This window comes from Arvicola amphibius, chromosome 15 (genome assembly GCF_903992535.2).
Source record: "Arvicola amphibius chromosome 15, mArvAmp1.2, whole genome shotgun sequence".
Taxonomy (NCBI): domain Eukaryota; kingdom Metazoa; phylum Chordata; class Mammalia; order Rodentia; family Cricetidae; genus Arvicola; species Arvicola amphibius.
Window position 1 is genome coordinate 10,928,192 of NC_052061.1, and position 22,500 is coordinate 10,950,691.

The window sequence follows — 22,500 nt, forward strand, 5'->3', positions numbered from 1 at the left end:
ACCACCTCCCAGCAGCAATGATCTGCCCAGCAGAGCACCAAGCGCTCCCTGGCTTCCCTCCAAACGTGCATACTCCGCTCCTACATGCCACCGCTGGGCCCATATGCCAGCACTGATTCCACTTTAGAGATACTCGTGACTGAGAGGAAAAGGCAATGGGGAAAGCAGGCAACTGTCTGCAAGTACTGTCCGGTCTTCATGCTCTGAGATCTGAACAGAACTGAGGAGACATCATGAGTACAGGCAGGGACCCTGTACAACGAGAGTGGTAAGAGGCTGCTATGGTCCATTCGTGCTACCCGTCACCCCTTCCCCCATGTGTAAGTCCATGAAGGAGATTAGCTTTCAAACCCAGTCCCCGGAGATACAGCTAAACCTCCCTGGCACAGCAGAGGCAGACTCTCCACTGTCCATGCAGCACTTTCAGATGGGAAGACACCAGGTCAGGTTCACTCCGTGGAAACAGCTTAGAGATGCTGGGGCTGGAGAGTGACTGCTGAGCCTACGGGGAAACGCAAGCAGGAAGAGGAACCAGGGTGGCTGCCTGCTGCTCCCCAGAGGCCTCCTCAGACGTCAGGCACTTTCAGCCAGCCTTGTAGATGGACCTGCCCTGGACGGGTGAGTGGAACTGCCTCTTAAGAAGCCCTTACCTGTACCTTCTAGTACACGGTCCCTTAACTCCAGTCCCCAGCAGCCAGGTGGCTTGACCACCTCAGCACCTCCACTTGGATGGCCAGCAGGGTTTTCAATTTGGCATCCCTAACCAAACGCCTTGCACCCAGTGTCTCCCCATCACCCAGGCTTCTCTTTATCTTTACCCAGATACCAAGCTCCTGTGGGTTCTGTTTTGGGGGTCACAGACTTTAGCAGCCTTGACAGCCTCACAAGGTGGTAAAGAACCAATGGACTTTCAGATTCTGCAAAACTAATTTTCTATAGCAGATGCCAAGTGGGCCCTGGGGTTGGTAGAAAAACTGCTGGGAGCCCAGAGACAGAAGTGAGCCAGCAGGCTGGGATGGGTAGGGGCAGCTTCAGGTGAGAGGCAACAGAAGATCCTGGGAATAGGAGACATATGTAAATCAGGGGAACACAAGATGGACAGACCACCCTTGGAAGCATCATGGGCCTGCCTACCAGGCCAGCACTGACCTGCACTTAGGGCACAAGCCTGAAAGGCCATGTGGGTACTGGAAGTGAATGAGGGGCTGCCCCTCACGTCCCAGGCTGCTGCTGGAGCCCCAGAAGGAGGGTCCCTCTCCTTTCCACACCCTGCCACACAGGCCTGCAGTCAGCTTGGAACCTCTGATGTTTACTTTGTTCTTTCCCAAGTTCAAAAGGAGCTCACAGCCCTGCACACCAAGCCAGCCTTAATCTCCTGCTTCGTTCCCAGCTGGCCAGTTAAGGCGGCTAAGACTCAGGATTAGGGGCAGCTTTACAGAACAACCCAGGAGCCAAAGCCCTCCTCTCCGGGGATGGCCAGAGACTCCTTTTCATCTTCACGCCTCACATGGCCCTTTTTCTCCCTTAAACAGCTCTCTAGCAGCCAAGAGGCAATGAGCTTGGCCAACAGAAAAACAAAGACGACATTCAGGAACCAGTTTTCTCCCCTAGCCAGGAGCACAGAAGGATACCACGGCCCCAGATCCAGCAGGTGTATGGCTGTGTGGCCAGGGCTCAGGGGCCTCTGTCCTTGACAGTGTGCCATGCACAGCCACATCCTTGCCCTAGGGTGGGCTTGGACCACTACAACAGGAGTAGCCAGAGAGCCCCAAGTGGGCAATGTGTCCAGGATTCTTCCAAGGGTCTCAAAAAACAGACAGGGTCCTTGCTCTCCTGGGCTGCTCAACAGTGGCCAGGCGCTCTTCCCATAAGGAGTGACAGGCAGAGGGAAGCCTTCTCTGCTTTTGCCTGCCATAGTCATGGGAAGTCAGCTGAGCCACGTGGTCAGTCCACAGCAACAGGCATTAGCTCCCACTCTTACAGACAGGGACACAGGCATTGCCAAAAAAATAAAAATAAAACCAGCAGGCTCACTAGCTCAACAGCATGGCACTTCTACTGGAGGAAGGAGGGGTCTTGCATAAGGGACAGAGGAGGGAGGCAAGAGGCCAGAGGCAGGCTGGGTATGACTATGCTAGGGCACCACAAAGATGGACTTGGGGAAAGAGCTATCATGTGCAGAATCCAGAAGAACACTCACTCATTATCACTGACACCGCCATAGGCGGGTTAAGCCTGCGATGACCTGCCAGAAGCCTGGTAGCTCTTGAGTACAGGGAATGGGTAGAACCTGGGTACTGGGAAGGGTTTCACATTCTCTGCCTACCCCTTCTGGGTTCTGTGGGCCTTTCCCCCACCCTAGTACCACAGACAGCGCTAAGCCCCACATACCTTCTAGCTGAAAGTCGTCCTCGTCCTCCTCACCAAGCGCCTCTCTGGAAGTGTCACCTACGAGCTCCTGGGGAAGACAGAGCAACGGGTTACAAGACAGTGGGGCCCAGCAGGAACCCACCTGGCTAGACTGGACAGGTAACACTGAGCACAAAGTACCAACCCGACTGGATAGACCTAGTCATGTGATAGCACAAGTGGCTTCTCAGTGTACAGCACCCTGGGGAAAACTGCCCAGGACCCATAGGACCCGCCTCTCCTAGAGACCAAGCCCACTCTCCCACTGGAATGTCAGGTAAGGTCAGTGTCCCTTGGGCGGCCCCCTCCCCGTCTAGTCAGCTTCACAGCCACAGACTCAGAAAGCACTCAGTCTAGATTCTTCCTCCAGACAACGTGGGGCCCTCTCTGCTCTCTTCTCTGGTAAATCCCTATTGCCCTCAAGGTCAATCGTAGTGCCAACACATTGGCTAATGCCCTGGGCTTGTATGCCATGACTCCAGCGATCCTCGCTGGGGCTTCTACATCTTGCTCATGGTCCCATTTTCCCACTAGCCTGGCCTTGGTGCATGCCTGATCTGCCCCCTCCATAAGCTGGTGATGTCTGGAGCCACTGTGGCAGGGGTCCTTCCTAGCAGCCTTTTCGAGCTGCCGTTTGCAGACTGTCATATTGACAAAGGGAATTTTGCTGTCCTATAGGCTAGGAAAAGTCTGAGATGTCAAGAGACTAAAGCCCCAGATGTCTGACTCACCCCAGCAGGCGAGAGATACAGAAAGATTAGACTGTATCTTGCAAAATGGCTTCTCTATTTATTGGTACTCAGCCAGGAATTTTGAAACCTAAGATTATTTAGATAAAGTTAAACAAGAGCTTTTAATGTGAGACTTCTTAGGGCCTTCACCACAGTTATCAACATAGGAATCTCTGCTCTATATATTGCAGTGTGGGGCACACATCCCAAGGGCCCAGTTTGGAAAATACTCCTCTTGAAGAAAGAAGAGGTCAGGGAGGGGTACGCCATATTCCCTCTCTTAATGTCACAACGGTTGGTCTGATGATGCCTCTAAAGTCCAGCAAATGACAAACACTGGAAAAGCCCAAACACACCAGCTGCTACCGATGTCTCATTGTGACCACAAAAACCTTTAACTTGGCAACACCAGCAGAGAATACCAACCACCCAAACTCGGCACTTCAGATGCTTAAAGAACACCCAGGCCCACCTTGACACGGCATAGCAAAGGATGCTGCGTACAGTGGGTGCTCACTGGACAGAGCCACAGCGGGGCTTCTAATCTTTTACTTTAGAGACAAACAGCTCTCTGTGTGCATGCAGCCTAGACCTTTCTAGGCACTCCTTCAAGGTGGCTGAAACGTGACTGTTCCTGCTCTCGCGTCCCATGTACTTCAAACCCCAGTGGCTTCTTTCACTCCCCTTCTTGCCAATTACCGTAATCACTGAACATTTCCCAGGCTTGTAACCTGGCTGTTTGTGTTAACAGAGCCAGAGTTGACAGGGAGTCTGGAGGCAATGACAGGCAAGGTACACACACAGGTGGCATCATCAGATGGCGGGGACACCCCAGCAGCCAATTAAAGCCCCACTTTCATGCGACAAAGAATGCTGCCATCTCTTCAGCCCTGAAAGGCTAGCAGGCAGTGCTTGTGACAGGAGCAGCAGCAGGCCTGAAGGGGACAAAGGCCTTCACGCTGGGTCCTCTAGGAGAGAGTGGGCTCGGCACTGACCCCAGTAGCCCTGCCAGCACCACAGTGAGGATGCTGGCAATGACGAGTCTTTGAGGTCCTGTGACTCTCTACTGGTGTTACTGCCACATTACCCCAGCAGTGCAGCCAGGGAAGCTATCTGCTGATACTGCACACCCACAATCAGCACTGCGAATGACAGGTCCTGCACACCCGCAGAGGGTGAGCTCACACACAATCTATGCTCTGCAACACACTGCAGTGCTCCCTGGGCCACTCCAGGGTCTCAGCATAAACTGTTCATGGTCTCTAGACCCAGGAAATGCAACATGGGGAGCCAACCCTGGGGTCATGCCCTGGCTTCTGGGCTCTCCTAGCATTTGGACTCGGGTGGACTTACACTATGGAGAGACAGCGAACACTCATTGGACACTTCCTTCATGGCAGGCAGTGCTGCCATGTGGTAGATTGCCTCCTCTGGCCATCACAACAGTCCCGCTCTGCCCATCTCGCAAGCAGTGAGAGAGTACTTGGAGTGCTTGTCCAGCATGTCTAGCCTGTGCAAGGCCCTAGGCTCCACTCACAGCAATGCAAAAAGGGAGGGGATTGGAGGGGAAGGAGAAAGGAAGGGAGTGGAACCCTCTCTACTGTAAGCTTGAGCCAGCCTGGGCTACACCTTATCTCAAACAAACAATGCATAAAACAGGGCCTGGCCGTCAGCTCTGGTGGCCCAGAGACTAAGGGTTCCAATCTACCCAGTGGGACTCAGAGGAGCGCAGCTAGCTCCTCCTTCTCTATGGTTTGGGCGTGGTCCTGGCTCCAGCCTGACCATAAGCTCATTCCACCCGGCCACAGGCCTGGAGCCTCCTCCTGCAGGAGGGCAGATAGGTGCTGCAGAGCTGTGCACTCAGACCTCACAGCTGTAGTGAGCCCCACGGGGCCTGTGGCACAGAGGACACAGAACTGGGCTCGCCTGGGCAGTCAGGGGTAGTACAAACACAGCTCGCTGCACAAGCTAAGTCTAGAAGGTGCAGCTCAGCGTCCCATGTGCCTTGGCTCCCCCTCCACAGATACGGCCCACAGGGCAGTTTCAGAGTGACTTTGAGGAGCAAGGGAGTGTTTACCTCCATGCAGGAAGATCAACCAGCAGTGACTGCTCATTGCTTCCTCTGTGTTCACCAATAAACAACTATCAGTACATGCTGGAAATGCTGGGACTGACCAGCCTTAGCTGTTCTCCCATGGCGACCACCGTGGGGTATGCTGTTATTATACCCACCCTATAGACGAGAAAACCAAGGCGGCGAAGTCTCATGACTTGCCCAGGCCAGAGAGAGGCCGACCCTTACCACTGCACCTCCTTGTAAGAGGCCTGAATCTGGGGCTTAGACAAAGGACTATCTAATTCCTAGGACCCAGGGCCTAGGTCCCGTCTCCTCTGGCTTCCAGGACTGTGGGCCTCAGACTTACTCCAAGTTCTGTCTAAGGCTAGAGGCCTGGCTTGGTATTCTGTCAGGACACGTGGCCTTCATGAGCCTTTAAAGTCCCAGTGCTGTCCCTCTGTTGCCCCTGGGAGCCCAGCCTCTGCCCCTCCCTGGGCCCCAGGAAGAGCAACTTCTCCGGTCACTGGTGTGTAGCCCGCCCAGTCCCAAGCTAAGAGGCACAGGCACACTGCCTTATAAGGCCTCCGGGACGGAAAACCACATCAAAGTGGGGCCTTGGGGAGTGTTGGCGCAGGCTAGGGATTTTCCTCTTTGTCGTTGGGGCTTCATGCTCCTGAACTCAGTCTCCCCCACGCAAGGCCCCAGCAGGTCTCTGTCAATCTTTCTGTTCTCTAAGAGGTAACAGATGTGGGTGCCACACATTTTTTAAAGCAAACTCTTGGTGCCCACAGAACTCGGTACCATGTAGACTCAGGAATCCACAGGACTGAGACATTCCAGAAAGATGGGCACAGCCCAGGCCACCCCAGAACCCTCAGATCCAAGCAGCCTGTCCTAGTTAGCCCCTGAAGAAAAGCACAGCAAACTCTTTCTTCCACGAACTCTGCAGACACAGCCCAACCTCACTAACAGCACGCTCCACCTTCTGCTGTCAGAGGCAGGGCAGGGTAGTCCATGCTCCAGTGCCCAGGTGGGCCCAGCTCGGGCTCAGCCCCTCTCCACAGCTGAGTGGCAATTAAAGTGTCACTGAACTTGACAGCTCCATTTCCCTACTTTGTAAAATGGGAGGTTTTTTTTTTATGTCAAAGAGGAGGCAAGGAGAAGGGGTCAAAATGTCCGGGTAGGAGCCGGGCGGTGGTGGCGCACGCCTTTAATCCCAGCACTCGGGAGGCAGAGGCAGGCGGATCTCTGTGAGTTCGAGACCAGCCTGGTCTACAAGAGCTAGTTCCAGGACAGGCTCCAAAGCCACAGAGAAACCCTGTCTCGAAAAACCAAAAAAAAAAAAAAAATGTCCGGGTGGCAACTGATACAAAGTTAAGAACCTCAATCTCAGTCTCTCCCATTTTTCTGCCATAGCCTCTTCTCCTGTGTGCCTTCAAATGTCCTCATGGTCCATCCTGATAATCAGTCACCTAGTTCCCAGCAGCTCTACCCTCTCTGAGAGCCCAATTAAGTTCACTGACATCTAGGGCCAAGAGATTCTCAATGACACCAATATATATAGTGTGGGTCTTCACTGTGGGGTGGTGGACTCCTCTGCTTGCCACGCAGAGCATAGCCCACGGAGAAGCACGGGAACACATGCAAGGGATATGATGCCACTAGTGTGCACCTAGGAAACAGTGACAGTATAAGGGATTGTGTGGCACACAAGAGGCTAGAGAGAGTATGGAATGGATGCCCTGGCCACTTACTGGGAGGGGAAGGAGACACAAAACCTCAGTCAAACTCCTAGCCTTGAAAGAATCCTTCAAGCGCTCAGAGATGAGACAGTGGTCCCTTGGGCTCCATCAGGGCTGATTCCAAAGACATCCACATCCCAGGGCTCTGAGGGCTTAGATAAAGCAGCACAGCATCTGCGGAGCCCCATACCTCCCTCGAAGTCTCTAAGCCATCTCTGGATGGCTCTCAGTTCCAACAAGTGCAGCTGTGTAAGCAGCTGTCACACTGCTCTGTTTAGAGAATGACAGCCAAGAAAAGAGTCTGTACTTGTTCAATACAAAGGTTGTTTTTCCCATGTGTATCTTCTCCAGGATGAATGGGTGGGTGTAGAACCCACAGCCACAGAGGGCCAGCTGCGCATCCACGTGTCGCCCCGGTAATGAGATCCTGACTTCACAAGACCGCAGATGATGGCCCACTTCACAGAAGAGGGACCTGGAGTTCAGACAGATGGAGAGAAGGGTCCAAGAGATCATAGAGAAGAAACGGCAGAGAAGGCTGGGGTCCTCCAGGCCTAGAAGGCTGTGACCTCCTGGTTACAGGACTAAATGGGCATCTAGCCGCCAACACCATCAGCAGCTGATTGCTCTTCTGTGGCACGTCCAGGGAACAAGAGATGGGGAACCAAGGCTGCTCACCACCAGGCCCCCCTCTCTCTCTCTCTCTCTCTCTCTCTCTCTCTCTCTCTCTCTGTGTGTGTGTGTGTGTGTGTGTGTGTGTGTGTGTGTGTGTCTAGCACACACCATGAATCTGAACCTCAGCCCTCTCAGCTCCCCAGACTTCTCTAGTCTCAACCCATCCTACTCATGAGCACCACAGACCATAGGGGCTGGGAACTTCCCACCCAGGTCAACAGTGAGCAACACGCAGGGCCAGGATACAAAGTCAGCCGCCATCCAAGGACGGAGGGAACAGACAAGGCTCCCAGAAACACTGGCTCCTGTGACAGGAAGTTGGAGTACTCTCTCCCCAGGAGTAAGAGGAACACAAGCTCATTGGGCCCCAGAACAGTATCAGAACCAAGATCTCAGCAGGCTGCTCCTAAAGCCTGGCAGCTTCTCTCCTCAGGTAGATAAGAACGCAAGGCAGAGAGCCCTCAGCTCCTTTAGCAGTCTGCCAGACTCAGGCCTCCCACAGTGCCTGGGTGTCTCGGGAGCTGGGAAAGACACCTGCCTCTCTGGCTGTGTCTTGCCTCAGCTCCAGCTCCCAAAGTCTACTGCATTAGCCCAAATGGAGGTCACAGAGAGAGGCCAGTGAACCACCATCTCTGAAAGCAAACTCCACATGATGGGACCTGGCTGGTTGGTCTTGGAATAGTACCTGACACATTCATTATGTATGTGTCCAACCTTTGAACATCTCGACACAGTATTAACAAAAACCCTGCAAAAAACTAGGCATTCTAGGTAAGTTTACCATTTTGTGTTAAGTTGCATTCATAGCTTCCTGGGGTGCCTTCATCTTGTGGGCCATGGGCTGGACACATCTGTCAGGTGCTGAACAAATGTGATAAATGTCTTCTGGATAGACTTTAGCACCAGGAACACTGCCCCTACCTCACCTCCAGGCATTGCAACCTGGGAGGGTGACCACCGCCACCACATTAATCTCTTCTCTTGCAACAGCACTCAGGCTAAACTTGTCCCTTGCTATAAAATCCTGACTCTTATAGACCCAGGACCAAGCCACAGCCTACTACAGCTAGAATCCAAGATTCTGGCCAAGCTCAGGAGCCGTGGAAGGCTTGCTTGTTCCACCCTTGCCCGTGGCCCCTCCAGTCTCCTCAGCTGGCCCAACTGTGCTGCTCAGGGGAGGGAGGTAGCTCTGAGGCACTGGCAGGTCTGGCCTTCTGCCTAGGCTCACAAGGAACAGGCTCCGTGGCTCCAAAGACACGGAGCAGTGATTAAAATTCCTTGCATTGCTCCTATTTTTATCTGCCTGGGATGTAATCAGAGTGCTCCATGCGACGCCCCCAGCTGGCCCCCACAGCTAAGCATGCAGCCTGGATGCCTAGTCTGCTGCTAGGGAGATGGACATCAGACATCTGGGAGGACCCCACAGGACACAAACGATCCCCAGAGATGGCTCTGCACACTTCTGGCATCAGCCAGTCATAGCTCAGATCAACAAAGTCTCCTGCCCAGGCTGTCACTCTGCAAGCTGTGGAATCTGTGTGCCTTCGAATCTATATGCCACTATCAGCACAACTTCTTTCAAGACAGTTCCTACCTAAGCCTCTTAATATTCTTCTCCTACCCAATGGAGCACTGGTGTGCTGCAGATAGAACCTAGGGCTTCTACATGCTAGGCAAGCACTCTGCCACTGAGCTCCCCAGTCTTCTTTATATATTTACACCTCTTATTTTTGAGACAGAGTCTCCATTGCCAGGCTAGCCTTAAACTTGTGATCCCCCTGCCTTGGCTATTGAATAGCTAGAGTTACAGGTGTGCAGCTGGCTAATATTCAAACGTCTCGAAGTATGTTAAATATCCTCCTCCTCTCCCCCTCCTCCTCTCCTCGGCCTTGAATGAGATCAGTGAAAACATGGATGTGAGTCCTCATTATGACCAAGGCTGCTGAGGGGTATTTCACATTGAACAGACACGGTCATTAAAAGGCCAGATGTCCACGATTCTCCCGTGTCCAGTCCCACCCCACAGAAGAATAACAGGGAAAGGTAGGATGTGAAAGAGCACATGGCGCAGCCCCACCCCTATGGCAAGGCTCACTCGAACAGGAGGGGAGGGAGAGAAGGGACACGAGCAAGGCAAACACCAGGGGCTCCCAGGCTCTTCCCATAGAACAGCAGCTACACTTAGAATATAATTTCTATGGGTGGAGAAGGCTGAGGGGAAAATAAGCCCAAACCAACATGATTGGTAGTGTGTATGCTTTCTTGTGTTGAATCCCAGGGTTGAAGCAAGAGTCCTGGGGCAGGAGAGGCTGTCCAGAACAGCCAGGGCATGGGCCTAGCCAAAGTTTAGAGACATTTCTACAGTAGGGCCCTGGAGCTCATTGGGGCATGGGGGTATGAGCGCCCTAAGACCAAGGCCACAGTGATGATAGGAACCAACATAAACTGAGTGTGACAGCTGTCTGGTGCTATGCAGAGTCTGGTACCACTCTAGCCAAACCCTCCACAGTACCAGGTCTGAGACCTGATGCTGTCCCAAAATGAGCCCTATGGATACTGAGGTTTGGCCTGCTCATCCGTGTCTCCAACTGCTGTAACAGGCAAATGAGTAGTGCATAAAGCATGAGCTCACATCTGGAGCAAGGACTGTCCCCCTCAGTTCCTGGCTGGGGCCTTCACAGTCGCTCCACTGTCCTCTCCTCTCTGAGGTCTCCAGGGATGAGGCATCTGCGCTGTCCCAAAAGGCACACAGTCAGGCTGTTGCCTTCCCCCATCCTAAGTTCCACTGACACTGCCAGGCCGCTGCCTGTCACACTGCTCACCTGGCCAGTCACTAGCCTGTTGCTGCATGGCTGAGACCTGGCGACAGGAATGGCCACGGGCTCTTGAGCACTTCTGACCACCCCACAGCTGGAGTGAGTGCAGGCAGATCTCTATGGGTTTGATGCCAGCCTGGTCTACGTAGTGAGTTCCAGGACAGACAGGGCTATATAGAAAGACTTCGTCACAAATACAGAGAGACAGAGAGAGAGAGAGAAAGAGGGAGGGAGGGAGAGAGGGAGGGAGGGAGAGAGCGAGGGAGAGGGGGAGGGAGGGAGAGAGGGAGGGAGGGAGGGAGGGAGGGAGCGAGGGGGAGGGAGAGGGAGGGAGGGAGGGAGCGAGGGGGAGGGAGAGGGAGGGAGGGGGAGAGGGAGGGAGAGGGAGAGGGGGAGGGGGAGGGGGAGGGGAAGGGGAGGGAGAGGAAGAGAGGGAGGGGGAGGGGAGGGGGAGGGAGAGGGAGAGGAGGAGGGGGAGGGGGAAGGAGAGGGAGAGGAAGAGGGGGAGGATTCTTTTTGCTTCCCCACAAGCCAATGAGCCTAGCCCATCTGTGCTGGGCTACCCAGAGCTCTCTGCCCTTCGTAAGGGTCGTCTCAGACCTCCTTCCACTAGTGGGGGGGCGTATACCTCAGTTTCCCACCCACTCCATTTGGGCAGAATCAAGAGGTTCAGCCTGAGGTCTAATCTGAATCCCAGAGCCTACGCAACCTGACACACAGGTGCACAAGGATCACTCGGAGGTGAACATGAGAGACTGGCTGCCAGGGAGCCCACGTGAGACCCAGTCTGGAGCCCTTCCTGCTATGGGATGAATGGGCAGCGCAGCAATTGCCCGTGTGTCCCAGCAGACAGGAGCACCTGGTGCCTCCGTCTCCACGTTCTGTACTGTGAGAACTGTTACTTAACCTCACCCCACTCTCTGATCATGCACTGCCTTTACACTAAAATGTTAACTTTTTAGTTTCATTATTATTAACAAAGATGTGGCTTCTGTCAGACACACCATAAGCCTATGCATTCCACACCAACCCACAGCTTCTCCAAGCCCATCTTCCCTGGTCTTCCCTGTGTTCAAATACAGCAGTCTCCACTGCTGCCCAGGTCAGACCAGGGAGTGAGCTGAGGCTTCTCCTACAGCTTTTCCTTCCTTCCATCCATCAGCACAGATTGTAGGCTCCACCCTCCAGCCAGAGGCTGGCACCACACACTCTGCCCTCTGTCACATCCCCAGTGTGTCCCAGCACTGACACCAGGACGACAGAGACCGTTCTCTGCACTTTGCCCCCCACCACTACTTTATCCAGGCAGCACCCATGGTACATCATCCACTGATCCCCATTCGCTGTCCGCTGCGGTCATGGTAGACACCCCTCCTTGCTATTCTGGGGTGTGGCACATCGCCTACTTGGGCCTCTCTACACCTACAGCATCCTCTTCCTGGCTTGCTCTTTCTCTAGAAAGCCCTTCTCTCCTTCGGAGTTTTACTATTAATTTACTATTAAATTTATTTTAAGCCACAGCCCCTCCTAAGCATGCGCCCACTCCCTTCCTTAGTCTTCTCTGGGACTCTCCACCATCTGTAATACTACACCAGGCCTGACAGGAGGCAGGCACCAGGCACGTGCTGAGCAACCCACGCAGCTCTGTTTACAGGCTGAGAAAACATTCTCTACATTTTCTCCAAGAAAAAAGCAGTGGCCCAAGAGCCCAGAGAACATGAGTGCCTCTGCTAAAATTATCCACATGTTCCCATACATCAAGGTTACAGAGATGGCACCAAAAACGCTCTCTGAGGCTGTGCCAGTTGGCACGCAGGTCACCTGATGTTCACCACCAGTGGCAGAGAAAAGGCAAGGCACTGTGCCAGAAACCTGTATGGCTAGTACCTGTGTGGCTAGTGGGGTTTACAGGAGTCAACTGGAAGAGTGATGAGCTCAAGGCATCTCCAGCTACCACACAGTGCAGAATGCTCCCACGCACTGGGCCACCTGGAGGTCCTGAAGACCCCGCCTGCTTAGCAATCTAGGGACTGTCTGCTGGTCCATTAGATATACTAGCGCTTGGCTTCCAGAGGTGGCAGGAGACCAACAGAGCATGTCAACTGAGCTATCACTGGGATCACGTGAAGAAAGAAGAGGGCGTAGTCACCACCACACACCAGATTTCATTGTCACATTCTAGGCAACCCAAAGACAGAAGAACACCCTGGGTTACAAGAGGTTGCCCTTGTATGGATGTCAGGGTCCCATGCCATTGGTGGCCTGGGTCTGGCAAAGGTTGTGTGGCCAGCAGAGAAAGAAGGAAGCTGCTTAGGTTCAGGGACAGAAGAGATCTGCAACTGTAGCTTCATCCATCACCTCTAGTAACCTAGAGAGCCCAATAAGCTAGTATGACCCCCTTTACAGGCGAGGGGCTGAGGATCTGCAAGAAGAAGCAAGAAAGTGGTGCACCTGGGAAGGACCACACCCTTCTGTGTAGGCCAGGCCCCTGAGGACCAGAGTGACCTAGGGGAGACTGCAACACAGGTCCACACAGCTTCTTGTCACAGGCTGGCATCAGACCAGGCAGAATGGGAGACCATTAGGGATGCCCCCAGACAATGGTGCGCCACGTACATGGGTTTCGGGTCTATTTGTGGACTTGGATGAGAACCTAAGTACAGATGGAAAAATAGGCCTCAAAGAGACAACTTTCCAGCAGCACAGCCACCATCAGAACCCCCAAAGACCCAAAGTAGGGGCAAGAGTTTCCCAACTTATCCACAGGCAGGAGGAGCAGGTTCTGTGTGCAGCCAGTTCAGCCCCAGCCAACAGAAAGACCACATAAAGTATCCGGGGGTCCCCCACGTGGAACTTCTCACACCTCTGCTGACATCTGCAGCAGGGCCTGGAAAGAGCCTTTGGTAGGATGACTAGCCCCCCACCCTGGAGGGCTTGGTACTGGGACTCTCTAAGGCCTTCCAGCATCCATCCCTGTGAGGTTTCCTCAGGAGCCACCCCTGGTACCTGGTCTGAAGGCTTGGAACTGGGTGGCCTGAGAAAGGCGCAGGAGGCTGCTGCCCATGGTGAGTCTGGGCAAATTCTAGAGAGATATCAGTCTAGGGGTCCTTACAGGACCAAGCCAGAGCCCGGAACCTACCCAGAAATGGCACCTTTGTCTCTTCCTTCATTCACGTGACTGTCTTGGGACATCCTTAAGAAACCAGAGACACAATCCTTACCTCAGGTTCTGCTTCTGGAATGCCTGGCCTAAGAGGGGTTCCCACTGAATTATCTGTGGAGTTGGGGAGCTCTGACCCCATGTGGTGACTTCCCAGGCAGTGGACGGCCACTGGAAGGCCAGCTGCTTGCGCTCACACAAACCAGACAGAATGGGTCCAGACACAGAAGTCAGAGCAAGGCCAGTCCACACAGGGAAGCGCAGGGTCTTAAACCAGGACTCAGTCTCTGCTGGCAGACGGGAAGGAACACTTCCTCCTTCATCTTTAGGGACCTCATTTAAACATGGCCAGCCCTTCCTGAGTACATCATTCCCAGGGCTCCTCTCTCAGACCATCCATCTGCAAGTCTAGGGTGGACTTCAGGCCATTCTTTGGGGAATCCCAGGCTGAAGCATAGCTTTGTCTCTCTTTTTAACTGAACATATTGTAGCATCTGTAAGTCAGAAGCTCCTGTCCTGCCTCTCCCATTGTCTGTACCCTGTCCCCAGAGTTACTGACGGTCTTTGGATGGCTATCCTGGGCTGTCCAGATTCCACCCAGTGTGCTGGGCATCTCAGACACAACACATAGCGGCTTAGTGTGAGGCTTTCCCGTGCAAGATTTGGAACAGATTTAAAACAAGAGTTCTGTGTCTCTATCTGGACACATATAACAGGGAAATCCTAATCCCCACCCTCACCCTGTCCACCTGGTGGTCAGGGCTGACTTCTTCCCCTGACCATGATGTGGCCTAACCAATGAGAACTGTGCAGTATCCCAAGCCAGACCAAGGAGACCCAGCGCATTCTCAGGACATCTGCAATAATGAGCTTGGAATTTCCAACTGCTGGAAACACTTGCTTCCTTACAGGAAGATCCTAACTGAGTAAAAAATGAACACAGGAAATCAGGGTTCAGCGAAGCAAGAAAAAACAGGTTCCAACACCATCTGAGCCCCTAGATCAAACCATGCCTGAAGCTAGGTCCCCTTAGACATCTCAATAATGTGAACCGTTAATCTCCCTCTTCCTGCTTAAACCAATTTGAGCTTGTTTTCCATCCTGGTTGCTGAGTTCTGTTTTTCTGTACCCCCTCCTTTCGACACCAGTACATTGCCAGACCCACGATGTACTGCCCCAGAACTCCCAAGGTTTCCCTTCACCGTGGGTGGCGGGAAAGCCTCAGCTTTCCAGTCAGAAGGGCTCAGCTCCCATCCAGCCCCGGCTATCCTCACTTCAGGGCCTGAAGCCTCGGCCTCGGCCTCTGCTGCTGTAAACACACACGCCCATCACTCCCATCACTGTATAACCCAGCACAAAGGCAAGATGCTTATCAGGGCTCATGGCTCGTAGGTGCATCCAGCTCACTGCCGTGGACCACGTTCAGCCAAGGGTAGCCACGAATGTACCTAGCAAAAAGTTATAAACTTTCTTAAAACATTATCAATCTTTTTATACTTGACTGAACAGTTCTTGAGCATGAACTTGGTGAATGACATCATGTAGGCAGGACATGTCTGGTAGAGAGTCCAGACTGTGGTGAGGGGACCACATCATTCCGAAGCTACTGATAGGTGCAGACGGCAACACTGGGGAACAATACATTAGCCTCATGAGTTGGGGAGGGGGCTAAGGTCCTGAGGTTCCCTCCTACAGCATAGTTACCAATGACCTTCAGGTTCTCACACTCCGGCTAGTGAAGCCCTGCCAGGCTGCCCTGGGGATCCAGCCTCCAGCACATGGGTCTTCTTTACTTTACTCGGCCTATAACCATAGGCAGGAGTCCCTATGATTATACTGCCCTACGCAGAACACCTTCAACAATGAAAGGTGCTATGAACAAGAATAGGAACACAAGAGCGACTGGCATGTAGGGTATCTGACCTACGGATGTGCTGTCTGCCACTTTCTGCCCTTCCCTGGGCTGGCACTGCCACCTCATTTGACTGTCCTTCTCACTTCCATCACTGCTCTCTGTGCCAAAGCTTCCTTTCTCCTCTCGCCACCTCCTGATTCATTCCTGCAGACTTCCGGAGAAGCCGTCCTGGAGTCAGGGCATGGTCCCCCTGAAATCCTCTGTTCTGGAAAGCCCAGTCTCCTTATGTACTCCCTCCCTCCCCGCCCCTGAAGCCCTCAAGACTCACAAGCCTGTCACATCATGCACATACACACATCTATGCATGCATACACACAGCAGGCAGTGCAGACAGCACCCTTTTCTTCCTCCAGAAGACGGAATTTTCTCTATGTGTTCAGGGAATCATCCTCAGTAACTTGCTAGACAGAGGCAAAAATTGGGGACCGGGCTTCATGAGTCAGGGTGGGTATAGCAGGGGAGGGCAGCAGAGACAAGGCACTGGCCCTCCGACAGCTTTCACTAACCTGAAGCCAGGGACAGGCACCAGCTGGCTTCTGCCAGTATCCAGCCCTGGCTCCTACTCAAAACACAGGCCAGCGATGCTGGCGATGCCACCAGCCTCCAGCAGCTCAGTCCCTTGCAGCAGCCAAGTCACTGCTCAGAATGCAAACAACACAGGTGCAGAGGCCACTGATGGAGACGGGCATCCCAAGCCTAGGTTCCACTCTCAAGTCCTTTGAGCTAGCCTCTAGCTGTTTCCTGGTTTGGCAGGGCTACAGCCTGAGACCAACTCCTTGCTCCTAGCCAAGTCAGGTGGATGCTCCCCTCTGCACTAGCAGCACCCCTGCACTCCTCTGCAGACTGAAGAGGAAAGCAGACAAGGCTGAGAACCCTGCTTCCGAAATGCTTGAGGTCAGAGCTCCCCAGGCTAGCCCTGAACTCACAATTCTTCTGTCTCAGCCTGAGTGGCTAGTTTTAGATTTCTTTTTGGCAGTGAGGTCACAGAACATGGAGACAGGCTCAAAGGTCATAGGCATTAATAGCATCTGTCCTTAACTTTGTCATGGATACCAGAAGCAGAAAACCGAGATTGAGAGCAGCTGAAAACCTCAGGTGGCTCAGCAGTGGCAGCAGCACAGGGCCTTCCTGAGGCTGTGCACTGGTGCCTTGGGAACTTAGTGCCGGTATAGCTAAAGCGGCCCCCATGATCCCAGAAACAACTGGGAAGCTAGGGTCAACACTGGGACAGGGCACCCAGGAGGTGGGACAACCCCTGATATTAGGGTGCCTTTCCCAGCCCATGCTGGAGTGCTCAGCCTATATCCACTCACAGGAATTTCTCCCTTGCAGGGGTTTTCCTTCCCAAGCAGGTGTGCTGCAGGATCACATGGGACACCAGAACCCACACAGCCCAGATGCCACAGGCTGGTTCACCCACTGGCCACTCAAATAGGCCATCCCTGAGAAAGTGTACCACCCTTCAGGATCCTTGGGATCCCATCTGCTCTGGTTTGTCACATGACACATCCCAGGTCCTGCAGAAGGAAATAGCCCTAGTTTGATTCTGCCACTGTGATAAAAAAAAAAAAAAAAAAAAAAAAAAAAAAAAAAAAAAAAAAACCCACTATGGCCAAAAGCAAACTAGAAGGGAAAGGTTTATTTGGCTCACACTTGCGGGTTACAATCCTCCACTGAGGTAAGACAGACAGACACCCGAGGAAAGAGCTGGAAGCAGAGACCTTGGGGAAATGCTGTTTTCTGGCTTGCTCTCTGCTTTATGCTTAACTAGCATTTGCTAAGCGGCTCAGGACCACTTGCCCCACGAATGGTGCTAGTGACAATGAGCTCCCCTCTCCAATTAATTAAAAATCAAGACAATCCCCCACAGACAAGCTGAAATAGGTGACTCCTCAGTTGACCCTCTCAGATAACTAGGCTCTATCAAGTGGCAATTAAGGCGATCCAGGGAAAGTGGTAAGATGTCTCTCCTTATAGAGACTCTCTTTCAGATCAAGACATACATACTGGAGAACAGCTGTCCATAAATGACTGCTTCCAACTTGGAAGAGGGATAAAAATTACTTTAATATCAATAATTTAGTTCCCTAAGCAATACAGGCTATGCTGTATTAAAATAAGAATAGTGAGCTCTGGGTTCAGCAAGATCCTCCATAAATAAAAAGCAATTTGGGCAAACAACCGATGTCAACTTTGGGCCTCCACATACACATGCAAACATGTGCATGCACACCTGCACACACATCCACCCACATGCATGTGATGTTGCACACATCTGCATGAGCGCACACACACAGAGATTATCACAGCACTAGCATAGGAGGTGGTGATTCTCCTATCATGGGATTGGAGACATCACCTCATACCAAAGAAAGGCACACTGTTCTTCTCTCAGTGTGGGCCGAGGCCTAGCAGTCTCCAGTCAAGGAACCTGTCAAGCTCCACCTGACTTACCAAGTCAGAATCTCTTTTCGGAACCCTCATGTGACTCATAAGCACACTCTAATTTGGGAAGCCCTGGTCTAGGGAAGAGCTGAGATTCTTACACTTAGCATATGTCAATCTTAATTTAATGCAAGAAAGCACTTTACATGTCTTAGCCTATTTGATGGTCACAGAAAGTGTAGGGTTGGAACTATAGCTATCGCCATTCATTCATTCATTCATTCATCCATTCATTCACTGTTGTCTGAAACACTGTTTCTTGTAGACCAGGCTGCCTTAAACTAAGGGGCAGAAGCTGGCTTCAAACTCCTGATCCTCCTGCCTCTGCCTCTACAGTGTTGAGGTTACAAGTGTATGTCACCATGCCCAGCCGCCATCTCTATCTCACAGATGAAGAAGCAAAGACACAGGGAGGCTAAATAACTCCCTCCAGAGCACAGAACTGGCAGAAAGATGAAGATGGGAACCCAAGAATCATCTGGACAACCCAATGAACAGAGTGGAAACAGCTAGTAGTCCACTTCTCCACAGGACAGGATCACCCTCTAAAGAGGGAGATGGTCAATTCAATGTCTCTTGAGGCAAAGGAAGATTAGTGGGAGGATGGAACCAAATTCTCTATCCCTAGCTCTAGGAACCAGGAAAGTCCAACAAGGAAAGAATGGTCAAGTGGTGAGTTCTCTGTCACAGGAGGTATTCAAGCAAAGGCTGGGAGGCCTTCTGTTTAGGATGCATGGGAAGCAATTCCTAGCTCATCAAGGAGTAAGTCTTAATGGGTTAGGCTTTCCTCTCCAATTCAAAGGCAGGAAAACTCTCTCTGTATCATTCAGATGAGGCCAGAGGCAACACAAAGGTGATTAAAAGATGGCTTTAAACTGCGACAGCTCAAGAGCATCCACAGCCTTAGAAGTCTCAGCAGATGGTGGGGTCTATCTTTAACACTTCAGCCCAAACGCCATCCGGATCCCTGAGTTGGGGCCCAGCAGGTCTACAGGCCCAAAGTTCAGGTGCCTACTATTCTTAAACTGAGTGGCTAAGGCTGAGCAGCCCCACTTGATGCCACTTGATGGCATCTTCTGCAATTCCGATACTCCAGCAGGAATCAGTCTTTGAAGAGGTCGGAAGCGGGGACATTCTATACAGCTGTGTGAGGTTTGCATGGAGGTAGCAAGGCTGAGGCAGGGCTAGCCACAGATGAGTCCAGCTCCACAGGGCAGCCTGGCAGCCTCAGTGTCTGTCCAGTCGAAGATGACCTGCATCACTGTAGGGATGTGGCGGGAGTGTGTGCCAGTCTGTAGGAGCCTTACCTCTGCCAAGCTGGAAGGGACTAAAGGGTGGCTTCAAATAGGGGTGTGCTCCAATAAAGAAGCGTGGTTAAGGTGTGCTGCATAAGCAAGTCTCCACTGATGGCAGCTGCTACCACTGTTGTTCCTCCTCCTGTGAGTACCAGTTCTAAATGAAGGGAAGCAATACTTCCAGCATGAGCGCACATGCTAGACCCTCAGCATGTGGGGGTTACAGGCCAGCCTGAACATGGCAAACCCTGCCTCAAAAACAAAACACACACACACACATACAGAGAGAGGGAGAGAGAGGGAGAGAGAGGGAGAGGGAGAGGGAGAGAGAGAGAGAGAGAGAGAGAGAGAACAAGCAAAAGAAAACTTCCAGAGTCCCAGACCCCAACATCCTGGCAGGCAGAGCTGCAGAGCCAAACATCTCACATCAAGGCTGGGCTAAACCACAAAGCCCAGTGTCCGGGTCCAGCTGAGCACAGAGCCCAGGGTGTGCACTTGAGGGCAAGGGGCAGGCCTGGCTGTGTAAACGTTTGGCTGCTGGATTCTGGAGGCAGGGAGGCCTCCAGAGAGCCAGCTCCGCAGTCTCAGAAGTCAGGCCAGCTTTCCATTCCCAGCATTCCAGTCCCAAGTCCCCGGGCAGGCCTGCTGGCCAGAGCTCTCAGCTCCTTCCAGGCCTGGATATACTTCCAAGGCAGTCTCTTCTCAGGCACAGGCCAGAATTCTTTGGCCAGCTATCCACGCTGACAGACCCCAGCTGCTGGGTACCACTCCTTTCTCCTCCCGCCCTCCACACAGCTCCTAAGAAGACAACCTGAGAAGACCAGACCAGCCCGGCCCCTGCCCAATATTCAGTAACAGCACCTAGACTTCAGCGACTCTTGTTGGTCCTTAGCGTCACTGGTGAAATCTGACTGGCGACTGGTCTCACCATCTACCCACTGGGACTCTCTCCAAGGCCTGAGAAGGAATCCCATGAAGGGAGACATCTGGACTCATCTATGTCCCAAGGCATTTAGGGCTCAGTACCAGCTAGCATACTAGCACTGAGCCCTCAGATACTTGGCTATGACAGGATGTGTTCGGAGGAGAAGGTACTGATGGTCCTTGCTGTCCAGTCCCGGAGGACTCAGCAGAGTCACTTAAGACAGTACAGACCTTTGCTTATTCATGAAGGAAAAAGACACCAAGCAGCCTCAGAAGAGACCGTGCATCCATGTGCCTGTGACCTACGATGGCTTCTCTGATGGCTGGTGTTTGAATAATTGCTCCCATCTGCCACATGCTCATCTGGCCAGACACTGCTACATGCCTTACCCCTGCCTTCTTATGAAACCCTTGTAACATCCTAGATTCTATGATTACACCAGTGTGGGCTTTCTGTTTTGTTTTAAATGTTGTGTTATAAGTGTTTTGCCTTGCATATATATCTGTGTAACATATGCATGCCTGGCATTCATGGAGACCAGAAGAGGGCACTGGATCCCCCAGAACTGAAGTTACAGATGGCTGTGAGCTGCCATGCGGGTGCTGGGAATCGAACCCTGATCCTTTGGGAGATTAACAAGTGCTCTCAAAATGAGAGCCATCTCCTCGACTTCTATGTCAGTGGCCTCACTGTTCATGTTTTGACTCCACTTGCTTTGCAGGGTCCTCACATTTGGTCTTTGCTTAAACACATGACCTGCCATCGGGACAGGAATAAAAATAATACAAACTTAATAAAGAACCTGGGACCTTACTGCGATGGGAAATGCTTGTGGAACACAGGAAGAAGAAGGAACTTGCTAGGTCGGTTCTGTTCTAGCTAGCAGGCAGCCAACCTACCAACTGTCCTCAGAAGGGAAAAAAATCCAATCTGGTTCAGCTCAGATCAGCCAAAGCATGATCAGTTCTGCTCAGATGGGTTCAACCCAGACCTAACCAACCCAGCTCAGTCCAAATCAGATCAACTAGTACAGCCCAGGCTAGATCAGACCAACCCTAATCAATCCAAATCAGTTTAGCCCAATCCAGATGAGCCCAGCTCAATTTAGACCAATCTACAATAGTTCTTCCAGTTTAGATCAGACCTGTGCCGCCCAGACCAGCCCACATCAGCACAGCCTAGATTAATGACACTGCCCCAGCCAGTCCGTACACGCGAGGGAGAGCAAATGGTGGTAAAGCACTAAATGCTGGGACAACCTATTACATAACGATTAAGAGCTGCACCAGCTACAGTGACCATTTTCTTCTGACAGAGGAGAAAAGCTCTTTCAGTTCATCTCAGCCAAAAGGCCAAGAAACAATGGGAAAGCGTTCCTGAAAGCCACGGGGCAAACAATCACTACCGAACGCTATCCCTTACTTGAAATGAGTGGAACCAGCATGCTGGAGACCTTTTTATTCTTAAATATTTTTAACTTGTGTGTGTACACGTGTGTGTGTGTGTGTGTGTGTGTGTGCCCAAAGAGGACAGAAGAGGATTCCCTGGAGCTGGAGTCACAAGTGGTTTTCTGCCACTCAGTGTGGGCAACAAGCATTCTTAACTGCTGGGCCATCTCTCCAGCTCAAAGAGACTTAAAAAAAAAAAGATTTTGTATTTTGTATACAGTGTTCTGCATGTAAGCCTGCAGGCCAGAAGAGGGCACCAGATCTCACCACAGATGGTAGTGATGGTTGTAAGCACCATATGGTTGCTGGGAATTGAACTCAGGATCTATTGAAGAACAGCCAGGGTTCTTCACTGCTGAGCCATCTCTCCAGCTCAACTTATTATTTTTTTACTCTTTTCTTTCTTTATTTTGCAATATCTACATCCACGTAGGTAGATATTTTGGGAAGGGGGCCTACATCTAAACACAAAGCTCATTTGTCTTATATATGCTCTATACATAGTCTAAAGGGAATATAATTCAATATTCTTAGAGTACCCACGTTTTAAGTATAACTTGACCACATGGTGTGAAACTTTCCATTGTGGCATTATGTTGGTGCTCAAAAAGTTCCAGGGATAAGAAGAAAGCTTGGTTAATAAATTACTTGCCTCACAAATATGAAAACCAAGTTCGACCCCTAAAACCCACATTAAAAAGAAAAGCCAGGAATGGTGGTCCACACCTGGAGTCCCTGTTTTGGGGAGCAGAAGACAGAGAGAGGCCCTAGAGCTTATTGCTGGCTTACTTGGTCAGCTCCAGGCCAATGAAATAACCTGTCTTAAAAATAAATAAACAATAGATAGGTAGACAGACAGACAGGAAATAAATAAATGAACCCG

General features: G+C 51.9%; 1 protein-coding gene across 1 annotated transcript in view; it reads right to left on the reverse strand.

Moving 5' to 3' along the window:
- The window catches only part of Nkd1 (NKD inhibitor of WNT signaling pathway 1), a 69,233-nt gene that overhangs the window by 17,398 nt on the left and 29,335 nt on the right, over positions 1 to 22,500 (reverse strand). Inside the window, exon 4 of the mRNA XM_038313332.1 lies at positions 2,392 to 2,458. Coding sequence (XP_038169260.1) covers positions 2,392 to 2,458 — 67 coding nt within the window. The remainder of the gene's footprint in view (positions 1 to 2,391; positions 2,459 to 22,500) is intronic.